The 16,243-nt window shown below is 39.7% G+C and overlaps 1 protein-coding gene across 1 annotated transcript in view; it reads right to left on the reverse strand.

Annotated features, from left to right (window-relative positions):
• Nucleotides 1–16,243, reverse strand: part of CPM (carboxypeptidase M) — a 29,139-nt gene that overhangs the window by 12,588 nt on the left and 308 nt on the right. The window contains exons 2-3 of the mRNA XM_010561757.1: nucleotides 16,036–16,186; nucleotides 789–886 (exon numbers count right to left, since the gene is read on the reverse strand). Coding sequence (XP_010560059.1) covers nucleotides 789–886; nucleotides 16,036–16,186 — 249 coding nt within the window. The remainder of the gene's footprint in view (nucleotides 1–788; nucleotides 887–16,035; nucleotides 16,187–16,243) is intronic.

A 16,243-nucleotide genomic window follows, 5' to 3' on the forward strand; every position in this document is an offset into this window, starting at 1 on the left:
AGATATATAAAAAAGATTTTGCCATTTCTGTTGAATTATTTACCTTTCACATTAAAGGCTGCACGGAAATATATTGTGTAGTTTAAACTTATCCTGAACATGACTAATATAAGCAGGTAAAGCTAAAGAATAAGGGAACCAGAAAGCAAGAAAAGATTAGAGAAGAGCGAAGCTTTAAGTCTTTCTGTTCCAGATTCATGTACTACACCAGGAAGGCTCATAATCACCATTTTCTCCTTTATCATTACTAAGTGGGCATTCTTTCCAGAGCAAGTTAATCCTGTAATTGCTTTTTGTTTTGTACTCACTGTGTTATCTCAGGTAAATCTAGGTATTCCAAGCTTAAGGTTTCCAAGATAAACTTTCTTCCTAAAATAATTTGGTGCCGCACAGCAATTATTATTCAATCTTATGATGTATTTGAAGAGTTCTATCAGTCATACTTCATGCCTAGGCAATAATAATGTACAAGCAAACTATTGCATCTGACTCATTGCCAGGAAAGTTAAAGCCTCTGGGTTTATTCACATGGAGAAGACAAACCTCTCCACTTGAGAGGTCTTACGTGTAGGATTGTAGGATTCTTTACTGTGATGTAAGGTCTCCTAAAGCCCTTCCACCAGAACAAGGGAACTTTATTCTTGAAATTCCTCAAGAAATACACACATATTAGGTCTTCTTTGAGGTATGACATACCTCAATAGTAAGTAGCACACACCTAAGAAGTTCACTCTAAACCTCTGGTAAGTGTATTTGGTATAAATGACATTACAAAAGTTGAAACGTACCTCATCCCCATGCATATTCGCAACATACTTGAACTCTGGAATGCCAATCTTATGATGGGTTGGAAACCTTCCCAGAACAAGAACCCACAGGTCTCTACCTTTAAGAGGGGAAGGGGAAAAAACATTTCTTTAAACAACTATAATATCATACAAACCTTAGGAAAAAAAATTTTAAAAAGAGTTGGTCATTAAGACCACCATACAAATTCTCATATTTCATTGCTGCCCAGTCAGTCCTATATATAGCATATTAAGTAGGCTGTGAGTTTTTTACTCTATGAGTACTTGTTATATTAGTTACAGGAAAATAGTTTGGGTGGGTTTTTTGTAATAAACATTTTTCAAATCAAGTTTAGCAAGCAAGATCTTGTCAAGCAAAGTCACCAAGCAACTAAAGAGTATTTAAAATACAAGACATTCTTCCCCAAAATATTAAATCATAAGGGTTTTCTTAAGTACACACAGAAGTTTTCATTAACACAAAGAAAGAGCATCTTTTTTGTATTAAAGACAACACAGAAAAACTAAACACATTCATGAGTTACTGCTCAGAAAACAGGAGATACCAAGCAGAGCTGTATCAGAGACATATTAAATAATAAAAATTAGCATGGAAAGAATTAATAGATACAGAATGAGTATTAGTTAGGACCAGTAAAACTGCACAGGAAGCTGAACTTTAACAAAAAACAAACAAACATTTTGGAAGTCCTCACTGGGGGTAGGAGCATTTTTAATTATTATTTTTAGCGATATTGTGGCATTTCAGATCTCATCTTGAAAACTATGCTTCCCATTAGTCTGCTCAAGGAGGTGGAAAGCTCTAGTTTCAGCAGATGGCAGCAATGAAACTGGACCAGTTCCTTGATAATAGCGGTCACAGCCTATAGATTGCTAATGCCCAGACCTTGCATATATGCTACCTGTCCCCAGTTCACACAGGGCTTGCTGGGACCCATGAGCTGTCTCAGAGGAGTCCAGCTGTCATTGTTACTTACAGGAAAGAATGTAGGTGCTGCTATATGCAGTACCATAAAAAGTGTTATTTCCTAAATCTTTGTGGATCATCAAATCTGCAGTAAATAAACTCTGGAGCATAACAATTTCTCAGAGGTGTAAGCCATGACCCTCATGGTATAGCAGCCGTGAGCCAGTCACATAGCTAGAAAGGAAAACAAAAATGCTGTGGCAACTGCAGTACCTTCAGGAATGGGGAAAAAAACTGAAGAGGGCAGAAAGAACACGACAAGATGGACTGAAAACAACTGCAAGACAGGTAAAACTGAAGACAGTGGCTGCCAAACTAAATTCTCACTTAACAGGTTGAATCGGAGTCTCAGGCTTAGAATCAAGAAGCAACAAGACAGCACTGAGAGCAGACAGATTCAACAAGGAATAGTCTCAGGATCCCTTAGTTTTACACAGTCACTCTAGAAGACATTGGTGTTCAGCCCTTATATCCATATGCTATGCACAAAGCTGTGAGATGCTGCTACTGACACTTTCATTAAAGGACAATGTGAGCGAGCAATCCATACTTTTGAAAATAAGTTCACGGTAAGTGCTTTGGTGAGGAAGCTAGTTATTTGACTTCGTTGTATGCAGAGCAAATGTTTCATTAAAAAAAAAAAGAAAATAGTTTGACTTCTATAAACCTAGACAAGTTACAGAGCAGAGAAACCTGAGATGCTAGCTTTAAAGCACATCCTTCTTCAAAAAGGAATGAAGAACAACCATCAATCCTCACCACCCTAGCCCTTCTCCCCTCCAAAACCTCCAGAGGTCCCTTCCAACCTCAATCATCCTGCAATTCTGTGAAAATAGATGACAAGTCTTGCTGCAGAAGTATGCTTGGAACTGAAAAAAATCCTAGTCATGAAAAAAACATGCTACTTTTATTCAATGTCAATTTCTATCTCTGCAATGTGTCATCTTCTCCATGATTGCATCAAGAGGCAACCTGCCATGAAGTACCAAGGAAGTCCTTCCAGAGTGACTCCTGTAACTGTTTGTCCTTATGCCCTCTAAGCCATTATGCCCAGCTCTCCTTCCCTCTACTGGAAGGAAGTTTCAGACATCCCTCCTTGGTTCCCAACTTGTCAGCTGCCATATGGACTGCTGCACCAAGAGGAACACACCTGCTTACAATTGCGATTGCAGCCTTTCTGTCACAGCCCAAACTTAAGATGACTACTGGCAAACCTACAATGCACAGCTTCCCTAGCTAGGGATTCATCAGACGAAGCTATAGTGTCAAAGAGCGCATCCAACATCTAAGTGGTGAAATTATAAGATTAAGGTAGCAAAGGACCTATACTGGAGACCTGATGGTGCCCCAGCTCTCTCCTTGATGGATGTGGATACAGCTAAATTGTAAAACACGTGGTTTCCTACAGAGGAGTCATATGCCTTCTATAAGGTTATAAATTCATTCAGCCCTGGGACTGCTCATTATCAGCATGAGTACCAAGCACACAGACAGGGCTTCAAAATATCTCAGAGCCAATGGGTTCAGTGAGTTACATGTAAAAAGCCCTTTCACAGCAAGTGAAATAAGTGCCAATTAAAAGCATTAGCTTCCTCAAATCCTTGATGATTTCCTACACAAGCACAAAACAGTGACCTAGAAGGTGAGATGGTTTAATGTCCTGGTCTTGCACTAAGCTAACCAATATATTTACTACATTTATATTACCTTTCTGTACATAATTATTATCTATTATATAAAATAACCAACCAATCACAGCAGCCAAACAATACTGTAGTCCCTAGAACATGAAGCATCTTATCTCACCAATGACTAGACATTAAGATTAGACCCTGGTTTTCTTTGAAAGGAAGCAGGTCACAAGGACTATTTCAAAGCCAACTGCTAGCAATGACAACATCCACATCCATTGCATACAGACTTTTTGGAGCATCTCATGAGCCACTGTAGAACAGTGCTGCATTCTTTAGCCACTTCCCCGCAGCAGCACTAGCACTGATTCAGTACTATATATACACTAAAGCAACAAGAGTCCAAGTACAGCCAAAACGCTATAGTTATTTCTATCATTTAAGACTTTCTACAAATAATATTGTATTCTGATTTCAAATTAAAAAGAAATTTCCAGTGCCTTGCCATCAGCAGTGTTCATTCCTGCTGCTGTCACTGTGAAACTGCACTCATGGGAAACACAAGGAAGAGCTAAGTATAGACTAGCATTAAGTACTGATTTAAATTGGTCTTTCCAGCATTAGTGTTTAGACTGTTTATAGTTTATGTGAGGGCCATCTAAATGATAAACACTCCCATGAACTGAGACAGCAATTATTTCCTGGCATTTCCAGCTTGTGAGAAGTATTAAACCTACCATTAACAATTAAAATAAATTCCTGGGTCTGCTCAGCCTGCAGTACTGGATAGTGTACCTATGAGGGATGATGTAAGGTTCCTTTCCATACAGCAGTAATTTACTGCATATAAAAAGATTCAGCATATAGATAGTTTCCTTTAATCAGTAAAGCCTAGATAACTCTGGTTTTGTACCTGAAGTGAACAGCAAAGCTATCTCCCATGCTTTGAATCAACTGAATGTGTATCAGAAAGCCATTTCTCACTGCCAAACCAGAACTGACTTCAACTAATTAGTGAACTATATTTCAAGTAATCAGGACAAACGTGTGTTTCTAACTGTGTGTCTCGGGACACGTAACAAGGCTTGTATTGGAACAGAGCCAGACCACACAGCTTCTAGTAGAATGAGCAGTCTTTTTTAAAATTTTCTAGCACTGCCACAGTTCATGGCATCGTATCAGTATTCTAACTACATCTAGGAAAACTAGGAATTAAGATGGAGAATCGAATTTGATCTCCAGATCAAGTGGGGAAAAAACCAAATCACTTGTACATGCAGCCATCTGGATTGCCTCCCTGGTTTGTTCTGTTCTGAAATTTATTTCTACTTTTCTTCACTTTGTTCTTTACAGCTTCATCTATGAAAAAGAACTGTTGTCATTTCAAAGAAAGTTATGGCTAGGAAATTAAGTGAAATGACTGGGCAACGCACCAGACCCAGTGTCAGTACTGCTCAGGCTAGGCTACTGATTCAGGTTTGTATGGAGGTCCATTTTGACCCAGAAAAAGCAATAGGCTGACTACAGTCCTCCTGGCCTGGCCATGTGTTGCACACGGACTTCATGGGTAGGAACTGCAGTAATGCTGATCCATGTTGAAGCAGTCCCTACCTGGAAAGCATAGGACAGAAGAGAGGAAGAATGATTGACTCTCATTGGAATGCAAGGCCCAAGAACAATTTAATCCTAGAAACAATTACAGAACCATAGAACTTCCCAGGTTGGAAGGGACCTCAGAAGATCATCTGGTCCAAAGTTTCAGGAGAAAGCAAGCCTAAATGAGATTCTCAAGCACCCTGTCCAATTGCATCTTGAAAACCTCCAGTGATGGGGACTCTACCACATCCCTGGAGAAGTTGTTCCAGTGAATGAGTGTTCTCACTGTAAAAAGTTTCTTTCTTATATTGAGATGAAATCTCTCCTGGTGGAACTAGCCCATTGCCCCTTGTCTTTTTCCATGTGGCTCCTTGTGAACAGAGAGCCTCCATCTTCTTTGTAGCCACCCTTTTAAGTACTAGAATCCTGTGATGGGGTGCCCCCTCCAAGGATTCTCTTCTCCAGGGAGAAGAGCCTGAATTCCTTCAGTCTTTCATCACAGGGCAGGTTCTCCAGCCCTTTGATCATCTTTGTGGCCCCCCCCTCTTTTCACCCTCTCCAGTCTGTCCACTTCTTTCTTGAACTGTGGGTACCAGAACCAGACACAGTACTCCAGATACAGCCTGAGTGGCATGATCACACCTTTATCTCAGCTAGCAATGCCCCTGTGGATGCATCCCAGCATCCAATTTGCCTTCATTGCTGCAGCATCACGCTGCTGACTCACGTTCAGCTTTGTATTTCCACCAGGACTCCCAGGTCCCTTTCCGCAAGGCTGCTCCCCAGCCACACAGATCCTAGCCTATACTGGGCTCTTTGGTTATTCCATCCCAGGTGCAGGACTTTGGATTTGTCTCTGTTAAACTTCATACTGTTCTTGCTAGCCCACTCTTCCCTTCCAGCCTGTCCAGGTCTCTTTAAGATGGTTCACCTTTTTCACTTGTCCACCTCACCACCTAGTTTGGCGTCATCAGCAAATGCAGTGATGGTGCTTTCAATCCCATCATCCAGATCATTTCTGAAGATGTTGAACAGTGCAGAGTCTAATATCGATCCCTGGGGGACCCCATTTTGACAGGCTGCCAGCCTGAGTAAAAAAACCATTGATGACCACCCTCTGAATACGGCCTGTTAGCCAGTTTCCTCCTTATCTTGCAGGCCACCTATCCAATCTGCAGCTTACCAGTTTGTCTAAGAGAAGGCTGTGAGGAAAAGTGTCAAAAACAGTTTACTCTGGCTCCAGATCTCACTGAATACCTATTTGAACAGTACAGCACTGAACATGGCTCACACAAAACTTGCTCTGACACTGGCTAGAAAATTGAGGTTTTAGATATCTAAATCCTCAGATATAAGTCTGCTTGGATTCATCTATGTTACCTATAAAACACGTAAAGCTAGATTATGAGAAGAGACATGACATTATACCAAATCAAATTAATGACCTCAAAAAATATACTCCTGAGATTTGATCCAAGCCACAACAATTTACTTCTCTTTGTATTTCATATCCTCTTCCTTAAAACTTACTAATTTTTACTCTTACTTATCCCATGTTTGGCAACAAACTCTACAGGCCAAGTAGTATATTATCAGGGTGGTTTGCATATTACCCAGAAAGATGTGGCCCTAAGTTGTAGGAAAGGCCACCTTAATAGTAAGAGAAGAAGACAGAGAAGTTAAATAGAAACTGCAAACAACTTAAAAGCTTTATCATTATTTTTCAGATTGTTATTGACTACTGATATTTCAGCAGTCCTGAGAACTCTCCCTATCAGGGCTTCACTCTATCGTGCTCCACACAAACTTTCAAAATACATGTTTCTGACCCCCAGAGCATACAATCAAAGTGGTGCAGAATAAGAAGGGGGACCAGACAGACAAGGTTTTGTTCAATGAGAACGTAAGAGGGTGGTGGCTATGCCTGAGGCATAGCTTGTATCAATCCTGCTCAATTCCAGTATAAGCAGAAGAGCTTCAGCCTAGATTCTGTGATGAGAACACCAAGTAACAGTAGTGAAATAAACATACCAGCTGATTTTTATAACAGCTTCCACTGCAAAGGCAACCATTACATAATTATGGTTTGACAGAAGAAAGAGAAATGATGCAAATAACTAGCATCTGCATTACTTATACAAAACATTGTGGGGAGATGGGATGGCATGAGAGTCACTCCTTGATAAATTCTTCTGTAGATATACCACAATTCCCACATAATCTCTCATATGCTCTTTAATCCACTTTAACTATGCATACTAATATCGAAAACATTTCCTTAACTGCATTTGGCAACACATTCTGCAATGTCTTGGGATACTCCATCCTTACCAGCTACCTGTAATACTAGTGTAAATATAGGTTAATTGTTACCATGCAAGACACTAAGGCATCTTTACAGTTTTCTTTTCATTGCAAAACTATGTCAGGGTATCTTTCCAGTTGCACCTGACACCTATTTTCTGAGACCAAGTCAAACTATGCTTATTACTTAAAAGTTCCTCATCTTGCAGGAAGAGAGAGATGAAGAAATCAATCCTGGCTTTATCACTTCTAACTTTTAAGTCACATTCATGATAAACCTGTTTGCATACTAGCATAAACCATTCTTTAGTTTTTAAGTTTTCTGATCTGTACTTGTATTCCCTGCAGAGTTCAGTAGTGTTGGTGTATAACAGGAGTACAATTGCCACCTATGTGCACATACATAGGCAAGAAGATGGGAATACAAAGACATTAAATCCTTACATAACTTAGTATTGCACTTCCAAGCTTCAACAAGACGACAAAGTGTTAGTTTCTCCATGATAACAGTGGGGCAACACTGTCTTCTGGCAAAACACTACCACAGCTAATGAAGGACTCCAGGAGCAATTCCCTTTTGCCAAGCGAGCACCAGCAGCATCCTTGCCCTGTGGTACTCTGATTTGCCATCAACAATTCAAGCTGGAAGATCTAAAGCTATTTTAGTACTTGTCTTCCGCAAGCGGACTGCCCAACAGCACACAGAGCTTGATTCAGATTCTAACAGAATTTGAGTTACCAACACATTATTTATATAATCAGAAATGTTTAATCAGAATGACTGAGGTAGTAGCATTGCAGAAGTAGCCTTACAAACATGAACAAATATGTGAGTTAAGCCTAACCTGACTGTTGAATAAAGCACCCTCCCGATTATGGTAAGTAATATACATGCATCCTGTAGGGATATAAATTTTGTAAATTATCAGCCAAAAGAGGCAGCTGTCTGCTCAGAAAACAGACACTCTAAATGTCTAGTTTACACTCAGAATAACCTACATACCTGAAGCTGGGATCAGACAGACATCTGTATGAACAACTGTAGTACATCAGATTCTTTTGTGAGAGTTTATCCTCACTTTCAGTATACCATGTTGTTATGGTCCACTGAGACAGAAAGGATTATCCAAAGACTCAGCCTGGATTAGCATTAGTAATAAACAAAGTTGGTATCCCAAGAAGAGCTAGGACACTTTAAATATAAGAAAGCCTTCAAGGTATTTTGAAGGATTAAAGATACAGATCAATCACATATATTAACCAGGCACATCTGGCAATGTTTGGCATGGTGCATAGGTAAGCAGAACAAAGCCAGAAGAGCCCAAGGTAACATTAGACTGCAGATCTACCATGGCTACATCCCCCCTCCCACTCCAAACTGATCACACTTCTTATTTGGGGAGGGGAACAAAGGTTTTAGTACTTGCTTTGCTTCCCCAAGCATCCTGCTTAATGGAGAGCCAGTAAAAGAGATCATAATTAGCAAGAATTAATCTAACCACACTGTTCTTAGTAAGCTATTGGAAGGAGTAAAAATCATTGATAAGGAAGGAAATTCTTATTTGATGATAACAGCAAGAGACATTAATTGGTAGAGTACCTGCACAGCACTTTTAAATTTTATTTCAAAGCGTTAGGGCTATCCTGTGCTCTGTATTTCCATTTGTCAACTTTCTGACTGCTAATACAGACAGCCCTATCTCAGCCAATTTGTGGTATTTCTTGAGATAGAAAGGACCAGAATGTTTCAGCAACAGCTGCACTACCACTGACATAGTTACTATGCTGGGGCCACTGCTTAACTTAACACTTCTGGTCTCTTCTCACACATCCCTTCTTACAGGCATAAGACTACCTCTCTCTAAAGAAAAAAGAAATAAATAAAAGTAACAATTTCCCACTATTTAATAAGCACCTATCTACTTCCAGAGATTACACCAGCCAATCCAATTTAGAGTCAGTACCTTATAAGCAGAACTGTGGGAATGACCAATGACTTTTAAAAAAAACTAGACACTGTTTATTTGTAACCAAAGCACTTGAGAAGGGAGTCAAAACAGTTCATGGCTCATGTGCTTGCCTATCTTCCTAAAGGTTTACAAATCTTTGGTTGATTGGGACATCCACAGCTGCTTTAAACACTTTCACAGGACTTATATTTTATGAGAACAACGACTTTTTCTTTCCTACATGTACATGACTCACCACACTGTACCATTTCCAGTTCTCATAATCACTTTATACACAAAACAATGAAAAATTGCCAATCCAGAGCACAGTCTCTACAATAGCACCTTACAGTTTATTTCAACACAAATCAAGAAATAAAAATAAATTTAAAAAAATCCAAACAAAAACAACCCAGAAGGAAATACTGTTTTTAAATTAATATACACTAACCTTATCCAGTATTGCTCACTGAGAGCAGAGCACCACAGACACATAGGATTAGCCCAAACAGGCTCTTCCCATTACTTACACTAACTGGTTTCATATTCACTCCCAGAAACCAGACTGCTTTTCCTTTTCACCAACTCTTGCTTCTATTACCACAGGGTTTTTAAACCTAGTTCTGAAAACATGTGCTTTATTTTCTGAGAAAGATGTGAAACTGGTATGCATCCAGTAATTTTCAGAAAAGCTATTGTATACATAAAAGAAAGTAACATTACCCATTCACAGTAGTACTGTTGGATCATGAGCAGAATGATTGCTTATAACACAAGCCAGGCACAAGAAAGGGGATGGTTTGTTTTTAAGTACAATTTATCCAGATTCAACATTTTTATTTGGCCTACCCTTCTGTCACCAGAGGCAGAGAAGACTAAAACTATTCCTGCCACTTGAAGGCAAGAGAGGGAGTAGAAAACTAGGAGGACACTATAGGTTGTTGCTCCTACATGGCTGAGAAGTTACTGGTGAACTTTGAGGGTTTCAGTGCACTGAAGTGCCTCATCAAGAGACTTACTACGCAGATCCTGTAAACATCCTTGGCAGATCCCAGACATTATGTTTGCTCCAAGAATAGCAAGCTCCAAACAATACACATCTCGCTGGCAGAGTCCTACAAATTCAGACAGTGAGCAGCTTCTCCCCCACACTTTTTTTTTTTTAAAAAACTGGCTGGATAGGAAAAAAGGCAAGACAGATTCACTTTTTTAAAAAGAATCCAACCCTTATCATCATCTGTTTCTGGTTTAGTTAACAGGCTACATGAGTTTGACCAGCTGCTTCCAGATTCTCTTTCAAAATGTCTCCTTAGAAACATTAGTGATGGCCTTTTAAGAAAGGCAACAGACGCTACAAGGAACTAAAATTCAGGCACCTACAGAGTAACTCAGTCCTCCTTTGAGGAACATGTTCTGCTGGCCTTTGTTTCCTCTTGGATTTTGAGATCAGCCTAGTGCAACTGTACATCAAAGCAAGCTTTGTACTTTAACCTACTTTACGTCCACCACAATTAGGAAATACACTTTGTCAGAAACACCCAGGTTGCACATAGCCAGAAGTGCATACTGAGGAAGTATCATGCTGTGCCTACCCAATTCCTAGACTTTTCTCTAGCTATTCTTGGAAAAAAGAATACTGGTCCAGACTGGACTTTTGAACTGATGCAGTATGACTGTCTGTCTTATTAAGAGCACAGTTTGCTTTTATTTTAGCTTTAGGATAAATGTTACTTTTGCAGACCTGCTCAAGCTCTGCTTAAATGCCCCAGGTAACTGCAAGACTCATGGATGTAGAACACATTGGTTAGGAACAAACAGGAAATGTAACTCAACCGTCCTAAATCCACTGTGAGCTCAGCATGTTACACAGCAGCTACAGTCATTTAATTAAATAACTCCAACTGCCATGAACTGACCTTTCGCATAACAACAAGTAAGCCCTAGACATCAAGCTGCACAATCGTCTGCTTAGAAGCAGCCCCTAACCTTTCTTGCATCTGATCAACTGTAAAGATTAGAGTTACTGTGCCAGGAGTAGAGCAGTTTACAGGGAGGGTAGTATCTCAGCTGGGAGGGGAAGAGAGCTACAGCCAGCCCTATGCATTATTTGTTTCCATCTCCAGTAGCTAATTCATACAAAGTTCTGAAAGCAGAACTAGCAATCATCATCCAGCTTTTGCAGAAAGAAACCAGCCTTAAAAAAAAAAATCTAGATCTCTTTTCTATGCAAAATAATGTATGGAACAACTGCCTAAGGAACAAATGCTTCAGGGTAAGCAGTCACATGTTGCCTATCAACTAATTAATGTATTATGAGTAGGTCTCCATTTATACTTATGTGAACCAGCTGAACACAATATGCCATACCACAGCTACATATAGTAAAGCTTTAATTAGGCAGCCCTGACAATCAGCAACATTGGTAGCTCCAAGGATCTACAGCCAGAGGTCCTTGGCAGAAAGGCCATCCAGAAGGGATGCAAGGTACACTGCTCTTTTGTGAGGCATGACTAAAAAGCTAGTAGAAATACTTTTCTACTAAAAGCCTCATCCCCTGAAGTGGGGTAGGAGGTATGTGTAATTGTGCTCTCCTCAAGTAAGAGGACAATGCAGACAGACTGACCATCTGGGTGAAACACAGGCATAGGATAAGAGTTTTATTTCAAGTAAGTCTGTGATTAGAATTTGTTTAAAAAGTAACAACATTGTACCGAAAGGGCAATTCAACCCATATCACTGATCATTAACATCAATATTCACCCGATATTCCCTGTTCCTAGGGAAATATAGGCCCTGTAGCACAACCCAAAGACTGGCACATGTAGGCTGTGCCAGGCTAATAGAGAGACCTAATCTGGTGGCAGAAGACCTTTAATCGAAGGCCATCTCTTGATTAATGGTTACGTTTTCTCTTTTTTTCTTTATTGGAAAATCTTTCTCTTCTTGTGCTACTCTACAGCATCTGAAAAACAGCAGCTGTAGGAATTGAATACCTATTTAGGACCAGCGTTAGTCAACACTGAGTTACATATAAAAAGTAACTTGAAGTAAGAGTACAGGTTTAATTTGCCCCTTGCAATCAACAGACCATAATTTAAATTGTTGGTATAGTTATGAGCTATACAAAGGATCACAAGCCATGTTTCAAGATCACACCTCTTATCTACATCATTAAAAATTTATGTACAATACTCCAAAGAGCAGAATCCTACAAGAAGTGAGGGGGAAAAGCCCCAGTAATTTACCTGTCCATTATGCACCACTCTTAGTATCCTGAGTTCTGTGGGTTTGTACTTGGCTGATTTTTTTAAAAACATTTTCTACATACTTACTTTCTCAACTTTCCATATCCTCATAAAGGATATGGAGATTGACAAGAATCAAACTGCACCCACCAGCTGCAATTGCCAATTTTATGTTACACAAGCTCCCCCGCATTGCTAACTTCACTGGTGTGAATTACAATACCCAGTTGTCAATTCTGCCTGCTTCTTAAGAAACGTGGAAAGCTGCAAAGCCTTGCTGAGGGAAAACAGGATGGCTGCAGGCTAAAGTTTGACAAATATATGCTGCAACTACACAACTACAAAGCAAGGGGCAGAGAGGATGCAGGAGAGCAGAGATTCTTCCCATAACACTGGTTTTAAATAAATGCTGCTCACAGGAACAGCAGACTATTTCTGAATAGCTCAGATCTTCCTGTTTCAAAGTTACAACATAAAGATACCAGTACTAGATGACAGTTTTTATAGGAAAAGTAGTGTTTGATCTATGTTGCTAGGATAGGTCCCCTTCAAACAGTTGTTTGAATTTTTTTTTTTTTTTTTTTTAGGCTGGGACAGGAATCTCTGATATGGCAGTTTTCACAGAAAAAAAACCTTCCCACAAGATCTTCTGCAAGAACAGTATTTAAGTTTCATTTATGTGTGTGTGTGCATGTATGTAAAAGAAAACTATACAACACATACAAATACATAACACACACTTCCATTATTATTTTTAGGTGTAGGAAATAGCATAGAAGGCAAGACAAAGATGATTGACCAATTCAGAGCAAGCATAAAGAAGACTTAAGCCAATTATTTTACTTTCACTGTAAGAGAATAGGAACACGTTCAGAGTCAGTGACTGCATCTCTGAGTACATCTTAACTTACCAACCTTTTAAACATCTGATGCTGACCAAGCTACATACTTTTTATAAATTATTTGCGTAAAAAGCACAGCTATGCTGACAGGAAAACAACGTTAACTCATGTTATCAGGCAAAATCTTAGTACTTGGCTATTGGAAGACTGATTACACACAAACTACCTGTGTCACATTACAGTAGTCGGACTACTATTGCAGAAGGTAGAAGTGCTATGGCTTTTCTCCTATAAGTAGACATACACAGTATCCACATTTAAACTAATTCCGGAGGATGCAGTCAGATGAAATACAAAACTACATTTCAACATTTAAAGACTTCTTAGCTTCAGTTAGGACAAATGGACTTAGAAGTTAAAGCTAATGCAGTGAGTTCTATTTAAGCACATGGTTTAGAGCAAAGCTCAGTCGGAAGCTGAACGTTTTTAAAAATACAGACTAATACTTCTTGTGTTTGAAGTCATGGTTTAGCCTTGACTAGACAAACCCTGAAGGAGCCAGTCCTCCTCCTCCTGTTTTTTCCCCCTTCCCATTGCAGTGACTCACATAATATGTGCTGCAAATAGAGTTTACGAGGCTGTTAAGATCAAGCCCATCCATAAGCCCAAACACCCTTTCAATAATAAAATGAACATATAAACCTACCTAGAATCTTGTTAACATACACTTATATGCCACAGGTACTGACAAATACTAGAACAAAGATGGTTATGAAGGAGGAGACCAAAAAGAGCAAGTGGCACATAAGGGGAAAAGAATTTCAGAAGAGAAGCAGGCAAGAATGTGTAAAAGTTTAACTATCGCGATAAAATGCCCATTTTTAAATGAAACTCCGCACTTGAGCCAAGCGACTTTAGTGTGCTTTACATGAGGCCCTCAGAGTGGGAAATGTCTCATTCATTCTTGTTTCTAAAATTGAACACTGAAGATCTGAATGCTTATATTATTTACACATGCCATGCTTGCACGATGAGCCTGTAATTCACAGTACTAAGGAAATCTGTGGGGTGGGAGATGAGAAGGGGAAAGGGAAGGGGAGATATCAAGGATTGAAGACATGAGGAAAGCCATCTGCAGCAGTCATTCAAATGGAACAAAGAGAAGGTAATACTCTTCTACACAAACATACCTCGCATATAACCACAGAAAAAATAATTGCAATGTTCTCTTTAAAGACATCACATTAGCTGTGGATTTTCCTCTAGACAATTTGTTTATTTTCAAGACAAAAAGTCTTCTTTATCATCTTTTTTTTTTCTTCCTTTTTAAATACATGGTACTCGCATTTAGTTTGTATAAACATTTAATAACAGGTAACACTGAGAAACTTACCTCAAAGTACACTGGGCTATGTATAACCTTCTCATTCTATTTTTGTACCGCGCCAGGACTCCTGAAACTAACCTGATAAGAACAATTTCAGTAGAGTACAAACATTTCATGGATACATATTCCAGTTTTGTTTTCTCCAGCAGTAAAACTTGTTTTCTAGTACTTTAAACAAAAGTAAAGACATCCAGAATATAAGTGTTCCTAATGTAAATTCAATAAAATTTTCAGTGCATTTTACTATTGGTGGCAGTGACCCAGGCTCCTTCCATACTGTATCACAAGAAATGTCTGAAAATAAATATCTGGTTTTCCCCAGCTAAACATCATTTTTCAGCTACATACACAGACTATCAATATATAGACAAGTACAATACCTGGTCTTTTATTATTAAATATTTTCACTGGAGTGCAATGAACCTGAACTTAACACTCCCCTGTTTAATAGCCTCCTGTAAATGCCTAAAATATCAATCACACCATATCAGAACAGTCAGGAGCTTTAAACTGATCCCTGGCATATCTTGGGCACATGTTCCACTGATGTTTGTGCAGACTGATGTCAGGGACAGCTTAATTGCCTAGGTTCTCTATTAACTGTATTACCAGAATAAACACTACGCTTTCTAATATCTTAAAACAACTTTAAAAGGTTTTTTTTCCCCTATAGATTTATTGTAAGAAAGTACCAGTCATAGAGGGATAAATTCAAATATCTATATAAGGCCAGGAAGGTGATTATTGATGTCGGTATATTTGCCTGTAGGATTTGAGACTGAAATGCCATTCTTCATTTAAAGCACAAGACCCTGTATCAGTCTGGAGTTTGAAATTCTTTTTCTAGTCAGTCCAGATTTACTGGAAAAATAGGTAAAGCCAAACGAGAAGATATTTTTAACATAGCCACAAGTTAGGAAACGCACGCTCCTATTACAGCCCCACCTAGAACGGGCATTTGGCAAATGGGGGACCGCTCATTTTAAGGTCTTTACGGACAGCCCTGTTTCTGAAATTGCCACTCAGGAGGTTCCCAATTCTCAAAAGAAGTAGGTGTTGGGAGAACTTCTACCCTAGCTGAAGCGTCATACGTGTCGTCAGAGTTTGTTACTTCGGCTTAAGCAAGAGGAAGAAGAAAATTTCACAGAGATTTAAGCAGAGAGGCACCCGGCACTTGCGATCAGAGCAGCCCGGCCGCCAGCAAGCGCCCACCAAACACCACCACAGCCACTTTTACCCACACTTGTCCCAGTTTCAGTAAAACCGAAAGCCTTCGCCCCCCCACCCCCACCCCTTACCCCCTACCTTCCACCGACCGCCCGATGCTGTGCAAGTGGGTGAAGGAGGGGTAGGCGGCATGAACCCCCTTCAGGTACGCCTCCAGCTCCTCGGTGTGGTGGTACTTGAAATCCAGCGCGGCCGCCACAGAAACCAGGCAGAGGATGCCCGCCACGTCCTAGAAAGGAAAGGATGAACCGAACCGACGCGGGAACCGGCGGGCTTGTCGCTGCCC

The sequence above is a fragment of the Haliaeetus leucocephalus genome, unplaced genomic scaffold (genome assembly GCF_000737465.1).
Source record: "Haliaeetus leucocephalus isolate CR32 unplaced genomic scaffold, Haliaeetus_leucocephalus-4.0 Scaffold151, whole genome shotgun sequence".
In the NCBI taxonomy this organism is placed as follows: Eukaryota; Metazoa; Chordata; class Aves; order Accipitriformes; family Accipitridae; genus Haliaeetus; species Haliaeetus leucocephalus.